Source organism: Petaurus breviceps, unplaced genomic scaffold (genome assembly GCF_028583685.1).
Source record: "Petaurus breviceps papuanus isolate PSGF00001 unplaced genomic scaffold, PetGlider_PUasm1.0 174, whole genome shotgun sequence".
Taxonomy (NCBI): domain Eukaryota; kingdom Metazoa; phylum Chordata; class Mammalia; order Diprotodontia; family Petauridae; genus Petaurus; species Petaurus breviceps.
The window spans coordinates 33,169,691-33,192,563 of record NW_027185761.1 but is presented as its reverse complement, the minus strand read 5'-3'; the positions used below and the strand labels follow the sequence as shown (position 1 = coordinate 33,192,563).

At 39.5% G+C, this 22,873-nt stretch overlaps 1 protein-coding gene across 1 annotated transcript in view; it reads right to left on the bottom strand.

Moving 5' to 3' along the window:
- Positions 1-546: 546 nt before the first annotated feature.
- Positions 547-22,873, bottom strand: part of IL5RA (interleukin 5 receptor subunit alpha) — a 47,262-nt gene continuing 24,935 nt past the window's right edge. The window contains exons 8-10 of the mRNA XM_069084533.1: positions 10,022-10,118; positions 3,686-3,770; positions 547-796 (exon numbers count right to left, since the gene is read on the bottom strand). Coding sequence (XP_068940634.1) covers positions 710-796; positions 3,686-3,770; positions 10,022-10,118 — 269 coding nt within the window. The 3' untranslated portion in view covers positions 547-709. The remainder of the gene's footprint in view (positions 797-3,685; positions 3,771-10,021; positions 10,119-22,873) is intronic.

Genomic DNA, 22,873 nt, shown 5'->3' with positions numbered 1-22,873 from the left:
ACTCTCACCCCAGTGAGACAGACCTTTCCTGATAAGTTGTCTTTAAGTTGTCTTGAGCTGGAAACTTGTTTCATCCCATCCTTTTATTGGCAATGCCACTTAAGAATTCATTTTGAGGCATGATTTAAATGTTGTTTGAAGGGGAATTGGGGGGAACTCAGACAATCCCTACCTTTACTTCTCCATTTTGCCCCTACCCACACATACCCTGTCCATTATTTATAAAATATATGTGTATAAACACAAGAAAATTGTTCCTGTGACTCTGAGACATAAAGAACTATTGAACTCACTGACCTCATTTTTAGTAAGCAGGCCAATAGCCATATTTACAAAAGCAAGGCTAGCATACGGTTTCTTTCTGAGTCCTCTGGCTGAATCCTGCCAAAGAGAATGTCTGGATTGGTGCTGATGTGAACAACAAAAAGTTCCATTATTAACTTGCTCATCAAAAGATTGAAAGCACCTGACTTATACCTGGGCATCTTCAGTCCCCTTGCTGTGATCAGAGAGAGACTGACAACAAGTCCCACTTCAAAAACAAACAGAAAGATACAGGTGGGTGGGTGGTGTTGTAGTTCAATAGGATGCCACTTGAAATCTGAACACGAAGATGCCTGAAGGAAGGCTGAGTACAAAGGAATAGCCCATCTATTTTCGGCTCTCCTGGTGTGGGTCAGAGCTTTTCCTTGGACTAGATCAGTGAATGTCAAAATACAGAATCCTCCAAATTGTCCAATCCAGGGTCTTCCACATAACTTATGACTTCCGTTTCTGTTTCACCGGACCTGGTTTTCTGGAAAACAAATATTAGGAAATATAACCACTTGCTTTGACATCTGCCCCTTGAAAGAAAGTTTCTAAAGATATCCCAGTTGTCCACAAGGCTGGTCAGATAGCTTGGTTCCAGGGGTATTGCTATGTATTCTTTAAGTAAAACAATTACAAATAATGCAGTGTATACAATTTTATCTCTCATATTTCAATTGCACAACTCTAGCAATAATAAAAGCTTTGAATTAGGATCAGACTAAAGCTGGAAGGGACCTGATGGTCATTCAGCCCTCTCATTTTGCCCAGTAGTAAACAGAGGCCCTTTGAAAGTGAAGTGACTTCCCCAGGTCATGCAAGTCATAAGATCGTAGAGCCAGAAGGGTCTTGTAGATCATCTAGTCTGAACATCTCATTTGAAAGATGGAAACTGAGGCCCAGAGAGGCCTTGCCCAAAGTCACACAGATTTCACCCCAATGCCTTTGACACACCAGTAATCTGCTCACGGCCCTATGCTGCCTCCCTGCATTTGGGAGGCAACATTAACGTTTCAAAGCTGATTCGAAACTTCTATTAACATATAGAAAAAAGTTACTCCTGTAATAATTAAAGCCAAGCTATTGGGGAGGGAGGAGGCATCCCTCTGTTGGCTCCTCTGGCTTCCTTAGCTCAAATCTGATATTCTGCAGGAGATCTTTTCCAGCCTCTCCTCATCCTCTCTCCCCAGCCATCCCTCTAAGATTCCATCTACTCTGACTATATCTCCTTATTTACATATTCTCTCCCCTTTTAGAATGTAAATGACTTTAGGGAAGGCAAAGACAGAATTTTTGCTTTTCTTTGTACCTCTAGCACTTAGAGCACACTAAGTACTTAAGAAATGTTTGTTAATTCACTGACTAGAGATGAAAGATTCATAGACTTATAGGCTTTAAGGCTGGTGAAGATCATTTATTTAGTCCACAACCTTCATTTTTCCAAAGGAGATATTGAGAACCAGAGAAGGTGATCATATAGCAAATAGCAGTCAGGAATGGAGCCGTTTGGGTCTTTTGCCTGAATGATGCAAAACAGACTACCTGTTGACATTACAGTCAGAATGGTTTTTCTTTGGGATCTAAACAGGCAAAAACTTACTTGACAAACTCTTACCCTGAGAGAGCTCTTGGAAGGCAGAGATCCCCAAAGCCCAAGACTGCCTGCAGCACTACTCCTGGGATGCCAGCTTTAATTAGAAATGATCAACAGCCCTCCACCGTTTCCTCTCCTTCCTCACACTTTCTAACTGATTCCTACTGGGCTGGTGCCTGTACTGTCAAAGCTGTTGCCACCCCTGGCACTGACTGGGCCCCTTATTGCCTCTATTAGCAGTGGAGCCAAACCAAGTTGGACCTGGGCCCTTGGAGGTGATTGCTTTGTGTGATGGTGGAAGCAGTTGGGGAGAGTAGAGGAGGGGAAGGCCACAGATGGGGAAGCTGGAATTGGTTCTACCATTTTTGCGGTGACTGGAGAATTTCAGTCCTTTGGGCACGCTGCAGCATTCAATTCTCTCATTTTACTTGTTCTTTTTTTGTTTTTTCTCTTTAATTGCTGAGGTTGTTTAATGGGAACACAACATGGCAAGAGGATAAGAGGCCCTGGGAAGCCAGGTTGGGCTTAGCTCTAACATTAATATTTGCTATTTGCTTATAGTGAAATCCGCTTGTTCTTCCCCAGGTCAGGTTATTTTGAACAGATGCTTTTACTTTTAATTAAAAACAAACCATGAGCTTATCAAATAAGCTTTTAAGCCTGCTCCTTTTGCTATCAATAGGAACCGCTTGTTTTCTGTGGGGAAATCAGATACAAGCATTAAAATGACCCATTAAGAGGCTCAGACAAAGGACTTAAGTCTGCTGCTCACATCACCTGTGGTTCTTAGGAGAATACAGGTCAGATCCAAGAGGAATTTCAAACAGACATTGAAAGGGAGGTCAAATGTCTGCTCGGCAGCGAACTATTGGTCACTGGGCTCCCCTTTCCAAAATGCTGGCCACAGTTTTATCTAAGCTGACCTAATACTTCCAGAACAAAGGGGAGCCAAGGATATGGACAAAGCAGGGATGAGCATGCATGGTCTTCACCCTGAATTGTCCAGGACATTGCCTCTGGTCTCTGTTCACCTGGGCTCTGCCACCCCTGATGTTTATTTCATGTCTGGGTAGGAGAGTTCAAACATACCCAGGCCCTGCCAAAGAGGTAACCCCCTCCAGGCTGACCTCGTGCCACAAAAGTATTCTATAAAGATCTGTTAGATGATTGCACACTAGCCGATCGTGTTGGAGAAAGGGCTTATGCCGCCTTTCCCTAGTAGCTAATGGAGCACAAGATGTGAAAGTCAATGAAAGCTACCTACACAGCCACAGCTACAGGATGTTGCATGATAAAGTGGAAAGAGGACCAGACTTTAGAGTCAGGAAGGACTGGGCTTGAATCCCATTCTAGATACTAGCTGAGTGACCCTGTGCAAGTCATTTAACCTCTGCTTACCTTAGTCTGTCATCTACAAAAGAGGTTAAACTAGAAAATATCTAGTTCTAAAATCTATGCTTCTGAGATACAACTAAAGAGACAGTCTAGGAATGGGGAAGAAGAAAGCAATTTAGCAAGTTGTTTAACTGAAATGACCATGTGATTCCATTAAAATATTCTTGACCAAAGGGGGAGGTGTATGTGTGTGTGTGTGTGTGTGTGTGTGTGTGTGCATGCATATGTGTCTGTCTTTGTATGTGTATGAGACAGAGAGACAGAGAATAGTACATAGGTGTCCACAGCAATAAAATCCTTTCATTACATAAAAACTCAATGTACAACTTCAGCACACTACTCAAGCATTCCTGAGCAGGTTAGATATCCAGACTCTTCAGAAATTACCTCATAGATGTTATTTAAGGAAAGGTCCTTGACTTTCCTGTTTGGTGCTGGAATGGGAGGAAACAATTTGGTCCATAGCTGACAGCTGAAAAAGAAGTAAAGAGAGATTTTAAACAAGGTCCCTTGTTCTCTGGTCATATAGCTTTGCTCTAGAAATGGCCCTTAAAAGATACAGCCTAGATGGTGGAGAGAAGCCAGAAAGTTGCCTTAGCTCTCCCCAGTTTCCCTGAGAAACAACATTAAGTCAAGCCTCTAAACAGATTCTGGAGCAATAAAACCTAGAAATACACAGCAAAACAATCTTCCAGCTTCAGATAACTTAGGACTTCAGGAAAGATCTGTCTCATTTGAGTAGAAGGGGAGCTTTGCCCTGCACAGAGGGTGTCCAGGAAAGCCATTGGGAGGCCCTTAGTCACAGCACAGATCAGCAATAAAGATCCCACAGTCCTGGTTTAGCAGGCTAGTAACACAGCAGGTCAGCTGTGAGACCTCTAGCCCCAGTGCAGAAGGCAGATTGCCAGCCCTGGAACACAGGGTATAACAGGCACAACTAGGTTGGGCCACCCCAGTAGAGTGGGCAAGCCACCAGCACCTGGGGCACCAGAGCAGAAAGTCAGTGGCCAGGCCCTTGGTCCTTAGCACAAGAAGCTTGGGACAGTGCCCCTATGCCCCAGAAGCAGAGTTCCACTTTAAAACCGTCAAAGTAAGCTAAAAAAGGAACAAGAAACAGGAAAGAGCCCTGACCATAGAAAGCCAAGATGGTGACAGGGAAGATGAAAACACAAACTCAGAAGAAGACAACAATGTCAAAATGCCTACACGTGAAACCTCAAAGGGGAATATGAATTGGTCAATGGCATAGCATCCAAATTCTTAGAGGAGAAGTAAAGAGAGTTACAGGAAGAAATAGACAGCAAAACTATACTAGTGAGGGACCTCCCCCTCTCAGAACTAGATAAATCTAACCACAAAATAAACAAGAAAGAAGTTAAGGAGGTGAATAGAATTTTAGAAAAGTTAGATATGATAGACCTCAGGAAAAAACAGAATGGGGATAAAAAAAAGCATTCCTTTTTCTTTGAGGTACATGGCACCTACACAAAAACTTGGCCATGTATTAAGGCATTAAAAACCTCACAATCAAATGCAGAAAGGCATAAATAGCAAATGCATCTTTATCAGATCATGATGCAATAAAAATTACATGTAATAAAGGGCCATGGAAAGTTAGGCTAAGGGGCGGTCAGGTGGCTCAGTGAATAAGAGCACCGGCTCCAGTGTTGGGATGACCTGGAGATCGAATCTCAGGCTCAGACACTCAGCACCACACCCAGAAATAACTGGCCATGTAACCTTGAGCAAGTTACTTAACCCCGATTGCTTAAAAAAAAAAAGAAAGTTAGGCTAAAAACTAATTGGAAACTAAATAATCTAATCCTAAAGAGTGATTCGGTCAAACAACAAATCACAGAAACAATCAACAACTTTATCAAAGGGCGCAACAATAATGAGATAATATACCAAAATTTATGGGATGTAGCCAAAGCAGTACTTAAGGGAAATTTTATATCTCTAAATGCTTCCATGAATAAAATAGAGGAAGAGCAGATCAACAAATTGGGCATGCAACTAAAAAAGCTAGAAAAAGAACAAATTAAAAATCCCCAATTCAATATCAAATTAGAAATTCTAAAAATCAGATGAGAGATTAATAAAACTGAAAATAAGAAATCTATTGACCTAATAAATAAAGCTAAGCCTGATTTATATAAAAAAATAACAAAATAGATAAACCTTTGGTTAATTTGATTTAAAAAAAGAAAGAAGAAAACCAAATTATCAGTATCAAAAATGAAAAGGGTGAATTTGCCACCAATGAAGAGGGAATTTAAGCAATAATTAGGAGCTATTTTGCCCAACTGTGTACCAATAAATCTGACAATCTAAGTGAAATAGATGAATATTTACAAAAAAAATAAAATACCCAGATCAACAGAAGAGAAAATAAAATATTTAAATGACCCTATTTTAGAAAAATAAATTGAACAAACCTAAGAAAAAATTTCCCGGGTCAGATACAAGTGTATTACAAGTAGCTACAAGTGAAACTAAATATTTAAAGAACAATTCGTTTCAATACCATATAAACTATTTGGAAAAACAAGTGAAGAAGGAAGCCTACAAAATTATTTTTATTATACACTTGTGGTGGTGATACCTTAACCAAGAAGAGCCAAAACAGAGAAAATTATAGACCAATTTCCCTAATGAATATTGATGCAGAAAATTTAAATAAAATATTAGCAAAGAGATTACAGCAATTTATCATGAGGATAATACACTGTGACCAGGAGGGATTTATACCAGGAATACAGGTTTGGTTCAGTATTAGGAAAACTATCAACATAACTGGCCATATCAATAATAAAACTAACAAATAATATGATTATCTCAATAGATACAGAAAAAGTCTTTGACAAAATATAGCACCCATTACTATTAAAAACACTAAAGAGCATAAGAATAAATGGAGTTTTCCTTAAAATGATACGTAACATCTATCCAAAACCAACAGCAAGTATTATATAAAGGGATAAGTTATACATTTTCCCAATAAGATCACGGGTGAAACAAGGATGACCATTATCACCACTGTTGTTCAATATTGTACTAGAAATGTTAGCTTTAGCAATAAGAGAAGAAAAGGAAATGGAAAGAATTAGAGTAGGCAATAAGGAAACAAAACTATCACTCTTTGAAGATGATATGATGGTCTACTTAGAGAATCCTAGAGAATCAACTGAAAAATTACTTGAGGTAATTAGCTACTTTAGCAAAGTTGCGGAATATAAAATAAACTCCATAAGTCACCAAATTTCTATATCTTACCAACAAATCCCAGAAACAAGAGATGGAAAAAGAAGTGCCATTTAAAATAATTATAGACAATATAAAATATTAGGGAATCTGCCTGCCAAGACAAACCCAGGAACTATGTGAACACAGTTATAAAACACTTCTCATAAATAAAGTGAGATCTAAACAATTGGAAAAATATCAATTGCTCATGGGTAGGCTCAGTTAATAGAATAAAAGTGGCAATTCTACCTAAATTAACTTGCTTATTTAGTGTCATACCAGTCAAATTACCAAAAAAAAAAACTATTTTATAGAGCTAGGAAAAATAATAACAGTTTATCTGGAACAAAAGGTCAATAATATCAAGACAATTAATTAAAAAAAAATGCAAAGGAAGGTGACCTAGCCATACCACACCTAAAATTATATTATAAAGCAGCAATCATCACAACTATTTTGTACTGGCTAAGAAACAGTGGTAGAGCAGTGGGTTAGCCTAAGTATAAAAGACACATTAATAAAGCACTATAGTAATCTGCAATCTACTAGTCGTTTGATAAACCCAGGGATTCCAGTTTCTGGGATAAGAACTCACTATTTGACAAAAACTGCTAGGAAAACTAGAAAATAGTATGGCAGAAACTAGGCACAGACCACACACCATATGCCAATATAAGGTCAAAATGGGTACACGATTTAAACATGAGAGGTGATACCATAAGCAAATTAGGCAAGCAAGGAATAGTTTACCTGTCAGATCTATGGAGAATAGAAGAATTTATGATCAAACAAGATATAGAGAACATTATGAAATACAAAATACATAATTTTGATTACATTAAATTAAAAGAATTTGAAAAAACAAAGCCAGCACAACCAAAATTGGAAGGAAAGCAGAAAGCCGGGAAACAATTTTAACAGCCACTATTTCTTATAAAGACCTCATTTCTAAAATATATAGAGAACTAAGTCAAATTTATAAGAATACAAGTCATTCCCCAGTTGATATGAACAGGAGGTTTTCAGATGAAGAAGTTTAAGATATCTGTAGTCATATGAAAAATGCTCTAAATCACTATTGATTAAAGAAATACAAATTAAAACAACTCTGAGGTACCACCTCACACCCATCAGTTTCATTAAAATGACAGAAAAGGAAAATGATAAATGTTGGAGAAGATGTGGAAAGATAATAACACTAATGCATTGTTGGTGGAGTTGTGAAATGATTGAACAGTTCTGGAGAGTGATTTGGAACTATGTCCAAAATGCTATAAAACTGTGCATACCCTTTGATCCAGCAATAGCACAACTAGGTCTGTATCTTAAACGGATCATAAAAATTGGGAAAGGACCTACATGTACAAAAATATTTATAGCAGCTCTTTTTGTGGTGGCAAAGAATTGGAAATTGAGGGGATTCCCATAAATTGTGGAATGGCTGAACAAGTTGTGGTATATGAATATAATAGAATACTATTGTGCTATAAGAAAGGATCAGCAGGCAGATTTTAGAAAAACCCAAAAAGACTTGCATGAACTGATACTGAGTGAAGTAAGCAGAACCAGAAGAACACTGTACACAGTAACAGCAACATTATACAATGATCAGCTTTGAGAGACTTAGCTCTTCACAGCAATGCAATGATCTAAGACAATTCCAAAGAATTCATGATGGAAAATCCTACCACATCCAGAGAAAGAACTATGGAGTCTGAATGCAGATCAAAGCAAACTATTTTCACTTTTTTGTTGTTTTTTCCTTTCTTGTGGTTTTTCTCTTTTTTTCTGAGTCTTCTTTCACAATAGGACTATTGTGGAAATATATTTAATATGACTGCTATGTAAAAATGTATTAAATTTTTTGGGAAAAAAAGATACACACTAAAGTAAACATACCGGTGTTCTCTCTACTCAGAATCCTTATTGACCAGGAATGCCACAAACAGCTGACACATACAGTACAGTGCAGGCACTTAGAGGCAGTGTGGTAAAAGTGGAAAGTGAGCTAGTCCAAGAACCAGGGAAACCTGGGTTCAAGTCCTGACTTTGACACATAATGATCATGTGACATTGGGCAAGTCAATTAACCTCTTACTGCTCTAGGCAACTTTCTAAGACCATGAGTTGAAGAAAAAGAGCCAATCTCCATTGGTAGAGTGAATTTCCTCATTTGAGAGTTCCCTAGAGGCCTGATTCTTGTCCCTTTATATACCTTATCTGATTATGATCCTCACAATGGTGCTATGAAGTTGGGGCATTGCTGTTCTAACCAGACCAATGGCTTCACGATTATAGGACACTTGCTCTACCAATTTAAATCACCATGTATTGTTGACTGGGGCTCAGAAAGGTTGAGCTACTTGCCTATGGTCACACAGCTGGTAACTGAGAGATAATACCCAGGTTATCCAACTCTGAAGGCAATACACAGCAGCTACCTACCAGTACATGAACAGTGATAGCTGATATCCCTAGTGCTGACCCATAAAGATCACAGAGTCCTTTTGAACCACACAAGGAAAATTAAATTATATTCAGAATTGTTTTCACGTGAATATATTTTATTGCTTCCTAAATCCTTGCAAATCATATATGGAAAGCCTCTGATAATAATCATAACAGCCCATTCAGAACTGTGCCTTCCCTATGGATATAACACAAGAACTTTCTAATTAATAATGATGAAATTGTTCAGAAAAATAATCATCTCTGAGAATGCCATTTTCAGAAATCACATGAGGGCTAAAAGGGAGAACATTCTTAAATATGCTGAATGACACATGTTAGTGGAGCCCAGTTTCTGGGCCTGGAAGCAGGACTATTTGAAGTTCCTTGAGAAAAGGGGAAAAAAACCAATACACTTTTCCCTGACATCTAGATTCTCTTCATATATGCAAGTCATTACAGGAAGCATCGCTTGGTTCAAGTGCAATTAGCCACTTGGGGACAGGAGGACGGGGGAGCCAACAAATGCCTACCCAAGTCCGAAGTAATCACATGGCCATGGCAGGGGGTTTGGTTGTTATTTCAGCTCACAGTGGGGAGAGCCGACTGTACCAGAAGGAACACCTGCCATGTAAAAAGGCCCATGCTGGCCCTCCCCGAAAGGCAACAAAACACGTAAGGGAAATCAGCAAAGAAATCAAGAGCTGCCTGAATAATTTACAGGCCTTCACAAAAATTACCACACCATTAGCCAATTCAAGGGCAGAACTTCACTGGCTCCCAGCAGCTTCCTGGAGCTTGTGTCTCCATAGATCAGCTATTGATTTTCCCCCTCTTGTTTGTATAACAATAATCTCCTCAGAAAGCAGGCCCAGAAAAGGCCCACAGATGACCAGTTTTAATCTCTTGCCTTTCTGTGCATGCAATTGTTTCGCTAGAGGATGGGAGTGATAAGTGATGGGTGGGCAAAGAACCAGTGTTTGTTGACTCTACTGGGTGCCCCAAGAGCAAGCCATAGAAGGCACCTACATTCGACATATGAAGAAGAGACTCATCAGAAGAAAGCAGGCAGTAGCCATGAGAACAGACAAAAGCCATTCTGCCAGGTGGGGTGCTTCATCCTCTCCTATACAAGAGAAAGAAAACAACATTATTACATTGGGCAGGTTAAGCCAAAAACCACTTAAAATCATCTTTAAAAAAATAAATAAGTGAATAGCCTTCAGCTGGAAGACCTCCCAAAAGCAAGCCTGTGATTAGTGTCACTAACACAGCTTTCAGAGGGGTTGGAGCCTAGGCCCTGGAGGCTGGGGGCAGCTCACTGGATGAGCAGTCCTAAGAACACCATATCAAGGAATAATTCCCCCAAATGGAAATTCAGCTCAATAGTTTTTGCAGACTTCCTTTTTGCTCAGTATAGAAATACCAAGATTATCATATCCATTAAAATAACACTTGAAGCAAATATCTAACAAAACACATTTCAAAAAAGAACAGAAAGCAAATAAATTATTAGAGCTAGAAAGGTGCTGAGGTCATTTGGTTCAACCCTTTTGTTTTGCAGGTGAGGAAACTGAGACTCAGAGAAAGGGGTGGGGAGGGGGGTGTTGTCCCTGATTATACAGCTAATTGGAGAGTCAAACCTGCAGATCACCTAACCCATAGTTCACTGCTGTTTCCATCACTCTGACTGTCTCCACAACATTTCATCAGAATACTGACAAAAGTTCAAATTTCTTTCTAGACCACAGCAGTGTGAACGTTGCTCCAGAAAATCATGAAAGAGTGCATTCACTCTTTCAAGTTCTTGGAATCCCATTTCATCTGTTGTATTTTTACCTGTCCTTCAAAGCCCAGTTCAAAGACAGCTCACTCCATGAAGTCTTCCCTGATTTCTACCAATTAGTAGTTGTCTACCCTTGAACCACACACATTTTCCCTTGACTCCTGAAATGCACTGAACTATATAACACGTGAATTACTATAGATGGAGATGTAGACAACTCGGTGATTCAATAGAAGTCTGTCCCTGGAATAAAGATCTGAGTTCAGATCTGTCCTCAGGCACCTACTAGCTATGTGACCATGGGTAAGTTACTTGATCTCTACCTGTCTCAGTTTCCTCATCTGTAAAATGGAGATGATAAAAGCACCAGTGCTGTTGGGAGGATAAAATGAAATATTTTTAAAAGTATTTTGCAACTTTTAAAGCACTTTATACATGCTAGCTATTATCATTAGACAAATATCTAGATAGACAGATGATAGATGTCAGAGAGACTTGAGAAAAACAGATGAATTCATATGTACCATGTTCCCCTACACGACTATAAGATCCATGAATGCAGACTTATCTAAATGTATCTCCACCAGGATCTAACACTGTGTTCTCTGAATACAGGCTTATAAAAAGTATTTGCTGTTTTCAACCAATGGGGAAACTGAGGCTCCGACAGAATTCATGTTCCGTGGTAGTGTCCTCTCTAGCCTGGTCAGATTAGAGATGCTTACTGCTTATGTCACGTACCGATGCTTCCCTTCTTGGCCCTGCCTCTTAGAATCTCTGGTCTCCTTCAAAGCTTAGCTCCAGGTACCACATGGAGCCTTTCCAGGTCCAGGTGCTGGAGACTTGACTTACAAAATTACCTTGGGTTTCTTTTTTTTCACATCTTATGTCATTATATATATGCATACCGTCTCCCCTTATAGAATACAATCTCTTTACATCTCCAGTACCTGGTACATGGTAGGCACATTAAAAAGAAAAAAAGATTGAATTGATTTCTTCATTGTTGGTCCAGTCTCCATCGACATAGATCACACTCTCTAGACAATTTAGTAGAATTTTTTTGTACATTTCTTTGGCTGAAAAATTCAATAATTTTTGTAATCAACCTACTGATGAGCCTTCTAAAATTTAACAAGTCTAGGCCTCAGACAGCAGACATACAACATATTTCTATTAACATGTGATCTACCTGAGAGTAGAAACCATGTCTTTGCCTTTCTTTGCATCCCCAGTGCTTAGCACAAAGGTTGGCACATAATAGGTGCTTAATATATGTTTATTGGCTTCATCTGGGACCATACCTGGTAAGTTATATTGCATAGATTTGGCCCTCCAGAATACAAGCTCAATTTGATTCAATTCTCTATCAATTAATCAATTAAATGCCTACTATGTGCCAGGCACTGTGCTAAACAGAAAGAGGCAAAAGACAGACCTTGCCCTCAAGGAGCTTAGTATCTTATAGCAGAGTTTATAATCTAATGGGAGGGATCAGAGTGGGATTTTAGGGGAAGAGAGAGAAAAATGCCTAGTGTTCCTATTGATGATTGCCTTTTTTTGTATTCATAGTAGGCATCTAATAAATGTTTGCTGATTGACTGTTCATTGAACAGTCTGCTACCTACCTTTCCTTGCTTTAAAAAAAAGTAAGATAGAGGATATTCGTTTTTTTAAATTTATCATTCGTATTTATTGGAAAGGAGAAAACCTTAAACCACAAAAATTAACCTGTCATTGTAAAACTTCTTTTCCTCACAGAATTGGAAAGAGAAAGAATTTGGCCCAGTGGCAAAACTTAGATATCCTAACAAATATTATCAAAACCACACACTCACTTGTGTTTACATCTCAAATTGAGCAATCCCACACACCCCAGAGCCATGCCAAATCAAGATAACAATGCTGTTTGCTTCTAACCATGATTACAAAAATCTTTTCAGTTAAACCACTCTCCAGTTATTCAGTTCAACTATCCCTTTGATAAACCTAGAGAGAATTCTTGCTTTGCCACTGTCAAAGGAGAAGCCTAGAATCCTTCATAGGGTTAGAGCTAAAAGGGCCTTAATAGGTCATCTTATCAAACCCTCATAATATAGATGAGGAAACTGAGGAGAGATAGGGTTAGAGCTAAAAGGGCCTTCATAGGTCATCTTATCAAACCCTCATAATATAGATGAGGAAACTGAGGAGAGAGGAGTAAAGTGATTTTCCCAAAGTCACACAAGTGATAGGATCACAAATATAGAGCTGAAAGATACCTGAGAAGTCATAAAGTCCCATTCTCCAATTTGTAAATTAAGAAACTGAGGCAAAGTACTCAGCTGCCTTAGTGGGGTAATGTGGTGATGCAATATTCTTAAAGGTCAGACCAAAAGAATCCAAGGCAATCAAGTTTACCCAGGGAGTGACTGACAGAGGCAGGATTCAAACCCACATCCTTTGATTCTAAATCTCTTGTTTGTTTTCCCTTGTACCATATCACTTCCCAATATACTTGATAAAGGAAGATCAGACAAGACTTAGCACAAGCGTTGGTCTCCTCAGCAGAGGAGTCTGACCAACAATAAACCCTGTCTCAGCTATCTCTCCAATCATCTCTTTGTACTAGTACAGATTGGCCTGGTTAGTTTGAGGAAGAATAGATAATCAAAGAAAGTGGAAATGATTTGTGCTAGCTAATAAAGACATGGGAACCATGCTTACATGGAACTAGGTCTCAGGAAGAGAATAGGTTATTGGTTTTAAAACATGAGTTCTTAACTTTTTGTGTGTCATGGACCCCTTTGACCATCTGGTGAAATAGCCTTTGGATTCTTCAGAATAATGTTTTTAAATGTATAAAATAAAATACATAGATTGATATACAATTATAAAATAAAAAAAAAACCAAGTTTACATGGACCTCATTTTAGGCATTCTTGGTCTAGTGAGTCTTCTGTGTCTCTAAACCATACTCAGGAATATCCACAGTATTAGCATTAAAAGGAGTTGGGAAAGGCTTCTTCCTGTAGAAGCTAAGACTTTGGTTGGGAGTTGAAGGAAGCCAGAGAACCAGTAGGCAGAGGTGAGGAGGGAGAACATTCCAGATATGGAGGACAAATTCAGCAAAAATATTCCGAATTGGGAAATGGAGCATCTTGCATGTGAGGAATAAGTCACTGGCTTGTAAAGACATTGGGCATGGAATCAGGAAACACTTCACCCAAATCCTGCTTCCGACCTTTACGAACAGCATGGCCATAGATAAATCATAACCTCTCTGAGTCTATTTCCTTATCCACAAAACAGAGATGACTTTGCCTACAATTCTGACCTCATGGAGGCTGTTTTGAGGATTAAATGATACTATATATGCATAGTACCTTACAGTCCTTAAAGTGCTATTTAAACATTTGCTATTATTACCAGGGCCAAGCAAGAAAAAAAAATAAGAATATTCACAGGATCTGACTTTATTTTCATAATATCTATAGTACCCCAATTAAACACAGTTGGAAAATATGGAACCATGGGAAATTCAGGGCCCTCTGCTTTACATACTATGTTATGGTTTCAGTGCAGGGAGAACAGTGATAGCTCCAAAGACTGCCTGGACCCCAAAGAACCAAGTTAGTTAGCTCAGACCACACAGACTGTGGAAGTAAGCTGGCTATGCTATAAGGCCAACCCACCTCAGGCTGCCCACGGAAGTATGGTCTTTCAGTGCTTCCATCTTGATCATGGACTAGATTTCTGATCTAAAAATAGATCTCTAGGGTAAATGATAATATATTATCTGACTTGATCCTCACAACAACCCTGAGAAGTGGGTGCTTTTATCATCCTTTTTATATAGATAAGAAATTAAGGCTAAGAGCTTAATTGACTTGCCTAGGGTCAGTCAGTCAAACAACTCAATAAGAATTTATAAAGTGCTGACATATAAAGTACCTTCATGGATTTGAACTTGTGTCTTTCTGACCCCAAGCCCAATGCTCTCTCCATTGCCCTGCTACCAAGATGAAGGAAAATATCAGCATTAAATGGCCTACACAAAAAAGCCCTGTTCTTTGTGCTTATTCCTGCAGGGTATTGTAAGTAGGTTAACATTACCGAATAACTGGTCCCAAATTCATGAATGACCAAAAAGAAGCATGAACTTACTGATCTTTTCGAAATATGAATCTGTTCATGTTTCAGGAAATTTACCTAAGAACCAAATCAATCTAGTCTGGTCATACAACAAACCCAGAGGAACTTCAAGTGGAGTTAAACATCTAGGTTCCAGGCCTGCTTCCCCCAGGTGGTGCTGGGTGAGTAAGGGCCAATTTAATGGATTACCTTTCTGTGTATGTCCCGGTTCTCCCTAGTAGGGGATAATGACCCTTTGAAAACCATAGCATACCCTCCCTTGCTGGAGATGTAGATGTCTGAAGTAACTTTGTTGATTATCACACCTACTCACAACCAGTGTTCTGTCAAATATGTATTCCCTCCCATCAACACCACCATCAAATGCCTCAGTGTACTGCTCCCTGAGGCTAGGTAACGATACATTCATCTAGCTGAGGGGTCAGTAAACTGTGACCACAGGACTGAATCCAGCTCACCACCTGTTTTTGTTATGGCCTATAAGCTAATAATGCTAATTTTGGCCCCTAAGCTCATTGTTAATGGGTTTCAAATTAGCCCTGCTAAGTAACATGTCCATTATAAGGCAAAGTTTTAATACAAAAGGAACAATTCTCGTATGCTAAGAATGCCAGGCACCATAGCTGTCCCCTGGGAGATATTGGAAGGAAGATGGGCCCTTAAGCACTCATTAAACTAATGTCACATAAGCAGTTACCTACATACAGAATGCTAAAAACAGTAGATATTTGCAAATTCCATGTCTTGTTTAAAATTTGTATCTTCCCTAGTACCTGTTCTCTCTACATACAGTACAAGCTCAATAAATCCTCACTGAATTAACCTAAAAAATCACCTAATCCAACTTCCTTTTATTATAGAAATTCGAGACCCAAATAAGGTCATATGGTTAGTTCTTGACAGAGCTGGGACTAATATCTAGTCTCCCAATTGCCAACATACTTAACATCTTACACTTTACTGTCCTTCCTGTTTACTAATGGGATAAATTATTCTTGTTAGTGGGATAAATATACAAAATCTAGATAGAGATGGGCAGCCAAAATCAAGGCCCTAACAGAATCAGGTCCAGGGCACTGGCTAGGTATCAAGCAAAAGACATATGAATGGCAATCCTATTGTTAGAAGAAGAGTTAGAGAAAAGATACCAGACCAGGTCAGAATTCTGAGTTCCTAAGACATTCCAAACCAAAGTCCAGACCCAGAGTAAAGGTTCAAACAACAACAGAAATGGCAATAGAAAGGACAAAGCTGAGATGTTGGAATGAAAAGATAGCACAAGGAAACTACTGCTGAGCCCAATGAAAGTGTATAGGTCTCTGTCGTATTATATAAGCTAGGAAAGAAGTCATTCTTTGGAATGGCCCATATAAGAAGATCTGATTCTACCGCTGGTCCAAGAAGCCATTAAGCAAGGAAACCAGTCAATCAATCCTTCAGGCTGGATGGAAATTGGGTTTCCAGCCTCAGCTCTTTTCCTAACAGGTATGAGCCTAGCCTTACCAACCTGGGCCTCAGTTTTGTTATATGTGAAATTAGAGGGTTAAACTGAGGCCTTGAGTCCACCTCTGGACTAGATATTCTTTTAAGACCCATTCTAACTTAAAACCCTGTTAGTCTCTTGACTAGTGGTGAAGTTTCCCCAAAGACACAGTCCCATGAGCCAAAAGGACATAGGAAGGAATGTGGTAAATATTAAAAATAATACTAATAAGCTAGCTAAAGTATACCCTCCAACTGTTAGCTTGAGTTCCACGAGACCCACCCTCAGTCTTCAGTCCTTGGTCTTGAGAGTAGGTGCTCATTTTCACAGAATCCTCTGCCACTGGGGAGTGTCATACTTTAGCCAACTGTGGCATGCCCTTGGGCAATGTATACCATGACAGAGTGGAGGACCTAGGCTTCTTGGTGAAAACAGGCATGTTATTAGTAATAATTTCACAGGAGATTCCCTGGCAGTCAGCAATGAATCACAGTTATGAAACTACAATCGAATGATTCTAAGGCCTTTGTTTTTTCATCATGACAGATGTTTTTTTAAATATGTGTTTTCCCCCTTTAATACAAACGCGTCTTTGAGTGCCAAACCATATATACAGTGCACACATCTTGAATAAAATTAGGTGATTAAAAATCACATTTTAAACCTGAGTCAACCATTAATTTACTCCCTTAGGCTCTCAGAATTTTCTTCAGTACATTAAAGTCTCCAGCCAATTTTTAGTTTGTAAGGATACTGTCGTGACTGGTGAGTGACAGAAAAGATTAATAGTAGATTGGAATCGGGAAAACCAAAGCTGTCTGAGGGAGGCAATTAGAAACAAGCTCAGAGACTCTTTCTCTAGTAGAAAGTTTGTCAAGGCATTGGTTCAGACTCAAACTTTCCTCTGCAATCCATTACCAAGGGAACTTTTCTTTCTTGTTTTCAAAATTCCTTTTCTTACATAGGATATTTTGGTCTCATTAAGGACATTGAGGCAGGGGTGGGGAGCAAGATAGATAATGAGTCAGAAAACTAAAATCTCACGATTAGACTCAAACATGAGCATCCCAAAAATAAATAAATAAGGCATTTTGGTAAACAAGAGATAGTAAAGAAATAGAACATGCAGGAAGTTAGGAAAGTTTTAAAATGAAAAAAAAAAAAAGAGAAAATAGGAAGTTAGCCCTAAAGATAAGAAGGCACAGTTGAGGAAGAGAAGGTGATACTGAACAGCGATAAAAATAAAACTGCTCCTTCTACTGGGGAGTAAAGTTTTTGGCAAACAGGAAGTATCGGAGTATAGAAGGGCAGGGCCAGGTGGGCCCAATTCACCTTTTGCACCCTGATTCTGATTCTCCGGTGGTGCTTTGTGGCTGCATGCTGCCTTCTAGATGCACAGGGTCTCACCAGGGTCTTTCCCTCCTTTATCCTCACCCTTCGGTCCAGAAGGATTCCTTCTGAGCCCTGCTCTGTGCAAGGTGATACTGGAGAGTGGAAAAGTTAATCAGTGAACCAATGGACCTAAAAAACAGCCCCTTTATCCAGTTTGTTTTAATGAATTGAGAGCTTAGTCTCAATAAGATCTGGATTCAAACCGCACCCCTGACACATGCTACCTGTGGGACCCAGACCAAGTCTTTTAGCTTCTCAGTGCACAGGAATGTCCAAGACTGGAAGACACACAGCAGAAGCTGACCAGCATTGGTAGAAAGCATTTCCTCACTCATAATTAGAATGTAGGCTTTGGCAGTCCTAGTTGTCTGGCTAATATTAGGCTGCCTCTCTACATCTCCTATGGACCTAGCTAAGTTCAGGTCTTTCTTCTCCATTGAAGACAAGGGCTCTTTTTACCTTTCCCTGTGCCTCAGGCACTTAGCACAGTCCCTGGCCAATAAGGGGGGCCAACGGGTAGCTAGATGGCACAGTGGACAGAACACTGGGCTTGGAATCAGAAAGATTCATCTTCCTGAGTTCTAATCTGATCTCAGACACTTACTAGCTGTGTTACCCTGGGCAAGTCACTTAACCCTGTTTGCCTCAGTTTCAATTATCTGTAAAATGAGGTAGAGAAGGAAATAGCAAACCATTCCAATATCTTTGCCATGAAACCCCAAATGAGGTCACGGAAGAGTAGGGCAGGACTGAAACAACTCAATAACAACATCAGCCAATAGTGCACAGCCAGTAATGCTCGTTGACTGACTAACAACAATTCCCATTTCCTACAGCAGGCAAGCATATCTCAACTGCTTATTGGAAATTGAGTACAGACTACAGCCTAGAGAACAGATTCTTATACTTTTGGTCTCAGAATCCCAATACTCTTAAAAATTATTGAGGACTGCCCTCCCCTTCAAAGAGCTTTTGTTTATGTATCCATTGATGTTAGAAATCAAAATGTCTTAGTATTATCATAAAAATAGCTCTGCCCTCACAGACCCCATTAAAGGGTTTCAAGGATGGTCAGAGGTCTACTGGCCATACTTTGAGATGAGCTGGACTACTACAATTCTCCAACTACTGCACTGAATTTGGGTCTTCTCCCATTTCACTGGATCATGGATGGGGGCAGGGAGACATACCTCTAGAATCATTCTGTTCCACCTCCTCTTTTTAAAGAAGGAAACAACAATAACAGCAACACTGAAGCCTATAGAGGTGAAATAACTTCCTTAAAGTCACCCAGGAATTAAAAGAAGAATTCAAGAGCAGGTCTTCTAATGCCAAATACATTGGTCTTTCCAGTCTACTCAATCATTTCATAGTAACTGTTACTTTTTTTTTATCAAAACAATATTATGATCAAAGGGTTGGAGATGGAAGGGACCTCAGAGACTATCTAGTCTAATGGCCTCATTTTACAAATGAGAAAACTGAGTCCTAGAGAAGTCGAGTGATTTGCTCTGACTCCAAAGTCAGAGAATTTTTCAGTTGTTTCAGTCATTTCTTTTAACTGTGACCGACTCTTTCTGACCCCATTTGGGGTATTCTTAGCAAAGATACTAGTATGCTTTGCCATTCCCGCTCCTGTTCATTTTATAGACAAAGAAACTGAAACAAACAGGGTTAAGTGACTTGCGCAGGGTCACACAGCTAGTAAGTTTCTGATTTGAACTCAGTAAGGTGAGTCTTCCTGACTCCAGGGTCAACATTTTATCCACAGAGATTAAGCTCATTTGATAAATAACAGGCACCTAGGATCTTATGGTTGAAAAGTACCTTATAGGTCATCTAGCCAAAACTTGTCAATTTCCATATGAAACACATGAAATTCATAAATCCAAGCCCTAGGACTCAACCCAAGGCTGGGATCTTTGATACTTAGATCATTTACTGTATACATTAGACTTGGCTTTGAACTCTCTTTGGCTACCTCCCAAAATCAAATCCAACCTCAAAGAATTTGCCGTCTATGAGGAAATGCAAGGTTGCATCTTAGAGGTTGAAGGCACACACCTATTATAGGGGGCCCTCTGCCAATTAATAGATATGTCAACCAATAATGCTGATCCTCAATCTTCTCATCAGTAAAATGAGAGTAATAAGACTTACATAACTTACTACATGAGCCATCAACAGCCTTGAAACTCTGGACATATAAAATGAGCTCAGATTTAGAACCCTGACTAGTGGTTGCACTCTTGGAGTGGGGGGAATGGAGGCACTAATTACTGACTACAAAACAGGAGACCCAGCAACAGAAGGTGATAACTTTGAGGGAAAGCCCTTCACCTCTCTCTCCATAGCAGCAGAGCAGAGACTTTCATCTTGTTTTCATTTCCAAATGGTTTAAGGCTGAATGAGACAATGAGTTTCCTCCAGGCATGATGTGTGGGGTAGCCTGTGTTTCCCATCTGAGAGGAAGTTGCCTGCAAAGTCTCTGGAAAGGTTTTAGTTGGTTTGATGGAGTACCCAGGGGCATCTTGTCATTTGCACTCCCATTCCAGGGGAGTAGCAGCTGCAGGCTGCCTCTGCCATAGCCAGTCTATACAGAGCTGCAAAAGCAGTTAGAACAATTCACCTGTGATTTTATAGTTAATGACTATAAAAGACTATAAAATCATGCATACCCTTTGACCCAGCAATGCCACTACTAGACCCGTATCCCAGAGAGATTTAAAAAAAAAAAAGGAAAGGAAAGGAAAAAGCACCTATATGTACAAAAATATTTATAGCAGCTCTTTCTGTGGTGGCAAAGAACTGGAAATTGAGGGGATACTGAAAAGGAGAATTGAAAAATGGCTGAACAAGTGGTGGTATATGAATGTAATGGAATACATTCCTTTCCATATGTTCCATAAGAAATGATGAATAAGATACTTTCAGAAAAAAAAACTGGAAAGGCTTACATGAACTGATTCAGAGTGAAGTGAGCAGAACCAGGAGAACATTGTTCACATGAACAGAAATATTGTATGATGAAGAACTGTGAATGACTTGGTTATTTTTAGCAACACAAAGATCCCTATTCTAAAGGAACTATGATTAAAAATGTTATCCACTTCCAGAGAAAAAAAACTAGTGAAATCTGAATGCAGATTGAAGTATACTATTTTGCTACTTTATTTTTCTTGGGTTTTTTTTCCCTCTGTGTTTTCTTTCACAACATGACTAACATGGAAATGTTTTGCATGAAAAATAAAGTGAATGACTACACACTCCCCCATCTTCTCATGGTTGGTTGAACATCTCACTAAGGCACACCCTTTTCCCCAGGATTGTACAGGTTTCAACCTTACACAGAGTTGCTATGTGGATCAAGTCAAATAACGTCTTTGAAACTGATTATTTGATAACTTATTTCACTTAGGGAGAATTCACTAAGGACCTAGAGAAATAGAAGCTGTTAGGGTGACTGAGGCCTACATGAGACTGTTTGGAAGATCTTGAGCTTTATCTCATTTAATTCTATTGCCAACTCATACCCAGATGGTCAGCTATAGGATGCCAATTAGGAGCCAAGGTGGGAGAGGAGGAGAGAGTGATTTAGAAGAGAAGATTGAAAAGGTAAAAAAAAAAGTTCCTGATCAGCACCAAGCAGAGTATAATTATTGCTGTCCCCTCAAGGGGTAAGAAACAGTCATGCACAATGTCCCAGAGGGGCCTGGACTTCCTATTATGTTTATTAATCATCTTGATGAAAATGGAAAGCCTGCATTGATTAAATTCACTAATGATCCTAAACTGAGCAGGAGAGTAAATTCCAGAAAGGATGGATTTATAAGGCAAGTAGGAATATTAATCAGCTCATCTTCTCTGAACCCCATGGAAATAAATGAGATAGGATTTACTATAGATAACAGCATTGAACTACACCTGGAGGGAAATGATAATGAGCCTCCTTTCAAACGAGGAAGCTGCTGTTTAGGAAACAATAATGATAAGAAATATCTAAGGCAGGAAGTGAATAATAAATTAAGGGAGACTCAAAATAAAATCTCATTACACATAACAATTTTGCTCTCTGCACAGCTGGGCCAGGGTGATGCAGTGCACGGAATTAGAGAATGTTAAATTTGGAAAGGACCTGAGAGATCATCTGTTCCAACTCCTTCATTTCAAAGAGAGAGGAGCTGAGGCCCAGACAGAGGAAGGAACTTGTCCAAAGTCATGCAGAGAGTCAGGGATGTAGTTCAGTCTAGAATCCAGGTCTCCTAAGTCTTAATTCACAGTTATTTCCCCCAAGTCTTGAGTTAAAAGCTCTTCACTTTCCACATAGGAACTTGTAACTTTCATTAAAAGGGGATTCATTTTGGTTTCCAGCTCCCTTGGTGATGTGTTTAGGGATCTTTGGCCACTCTGGTAATATCCCTGTAGTCCAGGCTATAAAATGTAAAATGATGAAGGGAAAAATCAAGTAATGGAAAGAATCAGACTAAAATGTACATGTCTTTTAGGAATTGCACAAGGTACCTTAAAATGAACAAACAGTATTATAAAGATCAGTGTCTAGCTATGAGCTCTCCTACACCCCCACCCCACCCACCCCCCCACAAACACCTCTTACCTTTTCTCTTTTTATTAGGCTCATCTGGCCTCTGACATAAATTGGCTGTGTGACCTTGAGCAAGCTACTCTCACTGCCCCAGACAACTCTCTAAAATCAATCAGTCAATAAATATTTATTAAGTTCTGATTACCAGGCACTTATTATTCCAGGGACCATGCTATTCTCTCTATGAATGTAAGTTGCAGAAATTCCTGATACCGGTGAAAGTAACAATCCATTTGCTAGCCCTGAATTTATGTGAGGACAAGCTGAGTATGCAAAAAGGGCAGGACTGATTGTGACCCAAATGGTGTGGGTGAAGCAGGCTTTGTTAGACTTCCTGACTTTTTGACTCCTATCTTCTCCATTCCTTCTTCCCTCCAGTGCTCTCATTCTGGGTCCCCAAGATGGCATCAGTTTGCCCTCCCAGATGAAGCATCATACTCCAAACCTTTCTCCCTCCTGACTCCCCACTCCCTAAACAAAGCA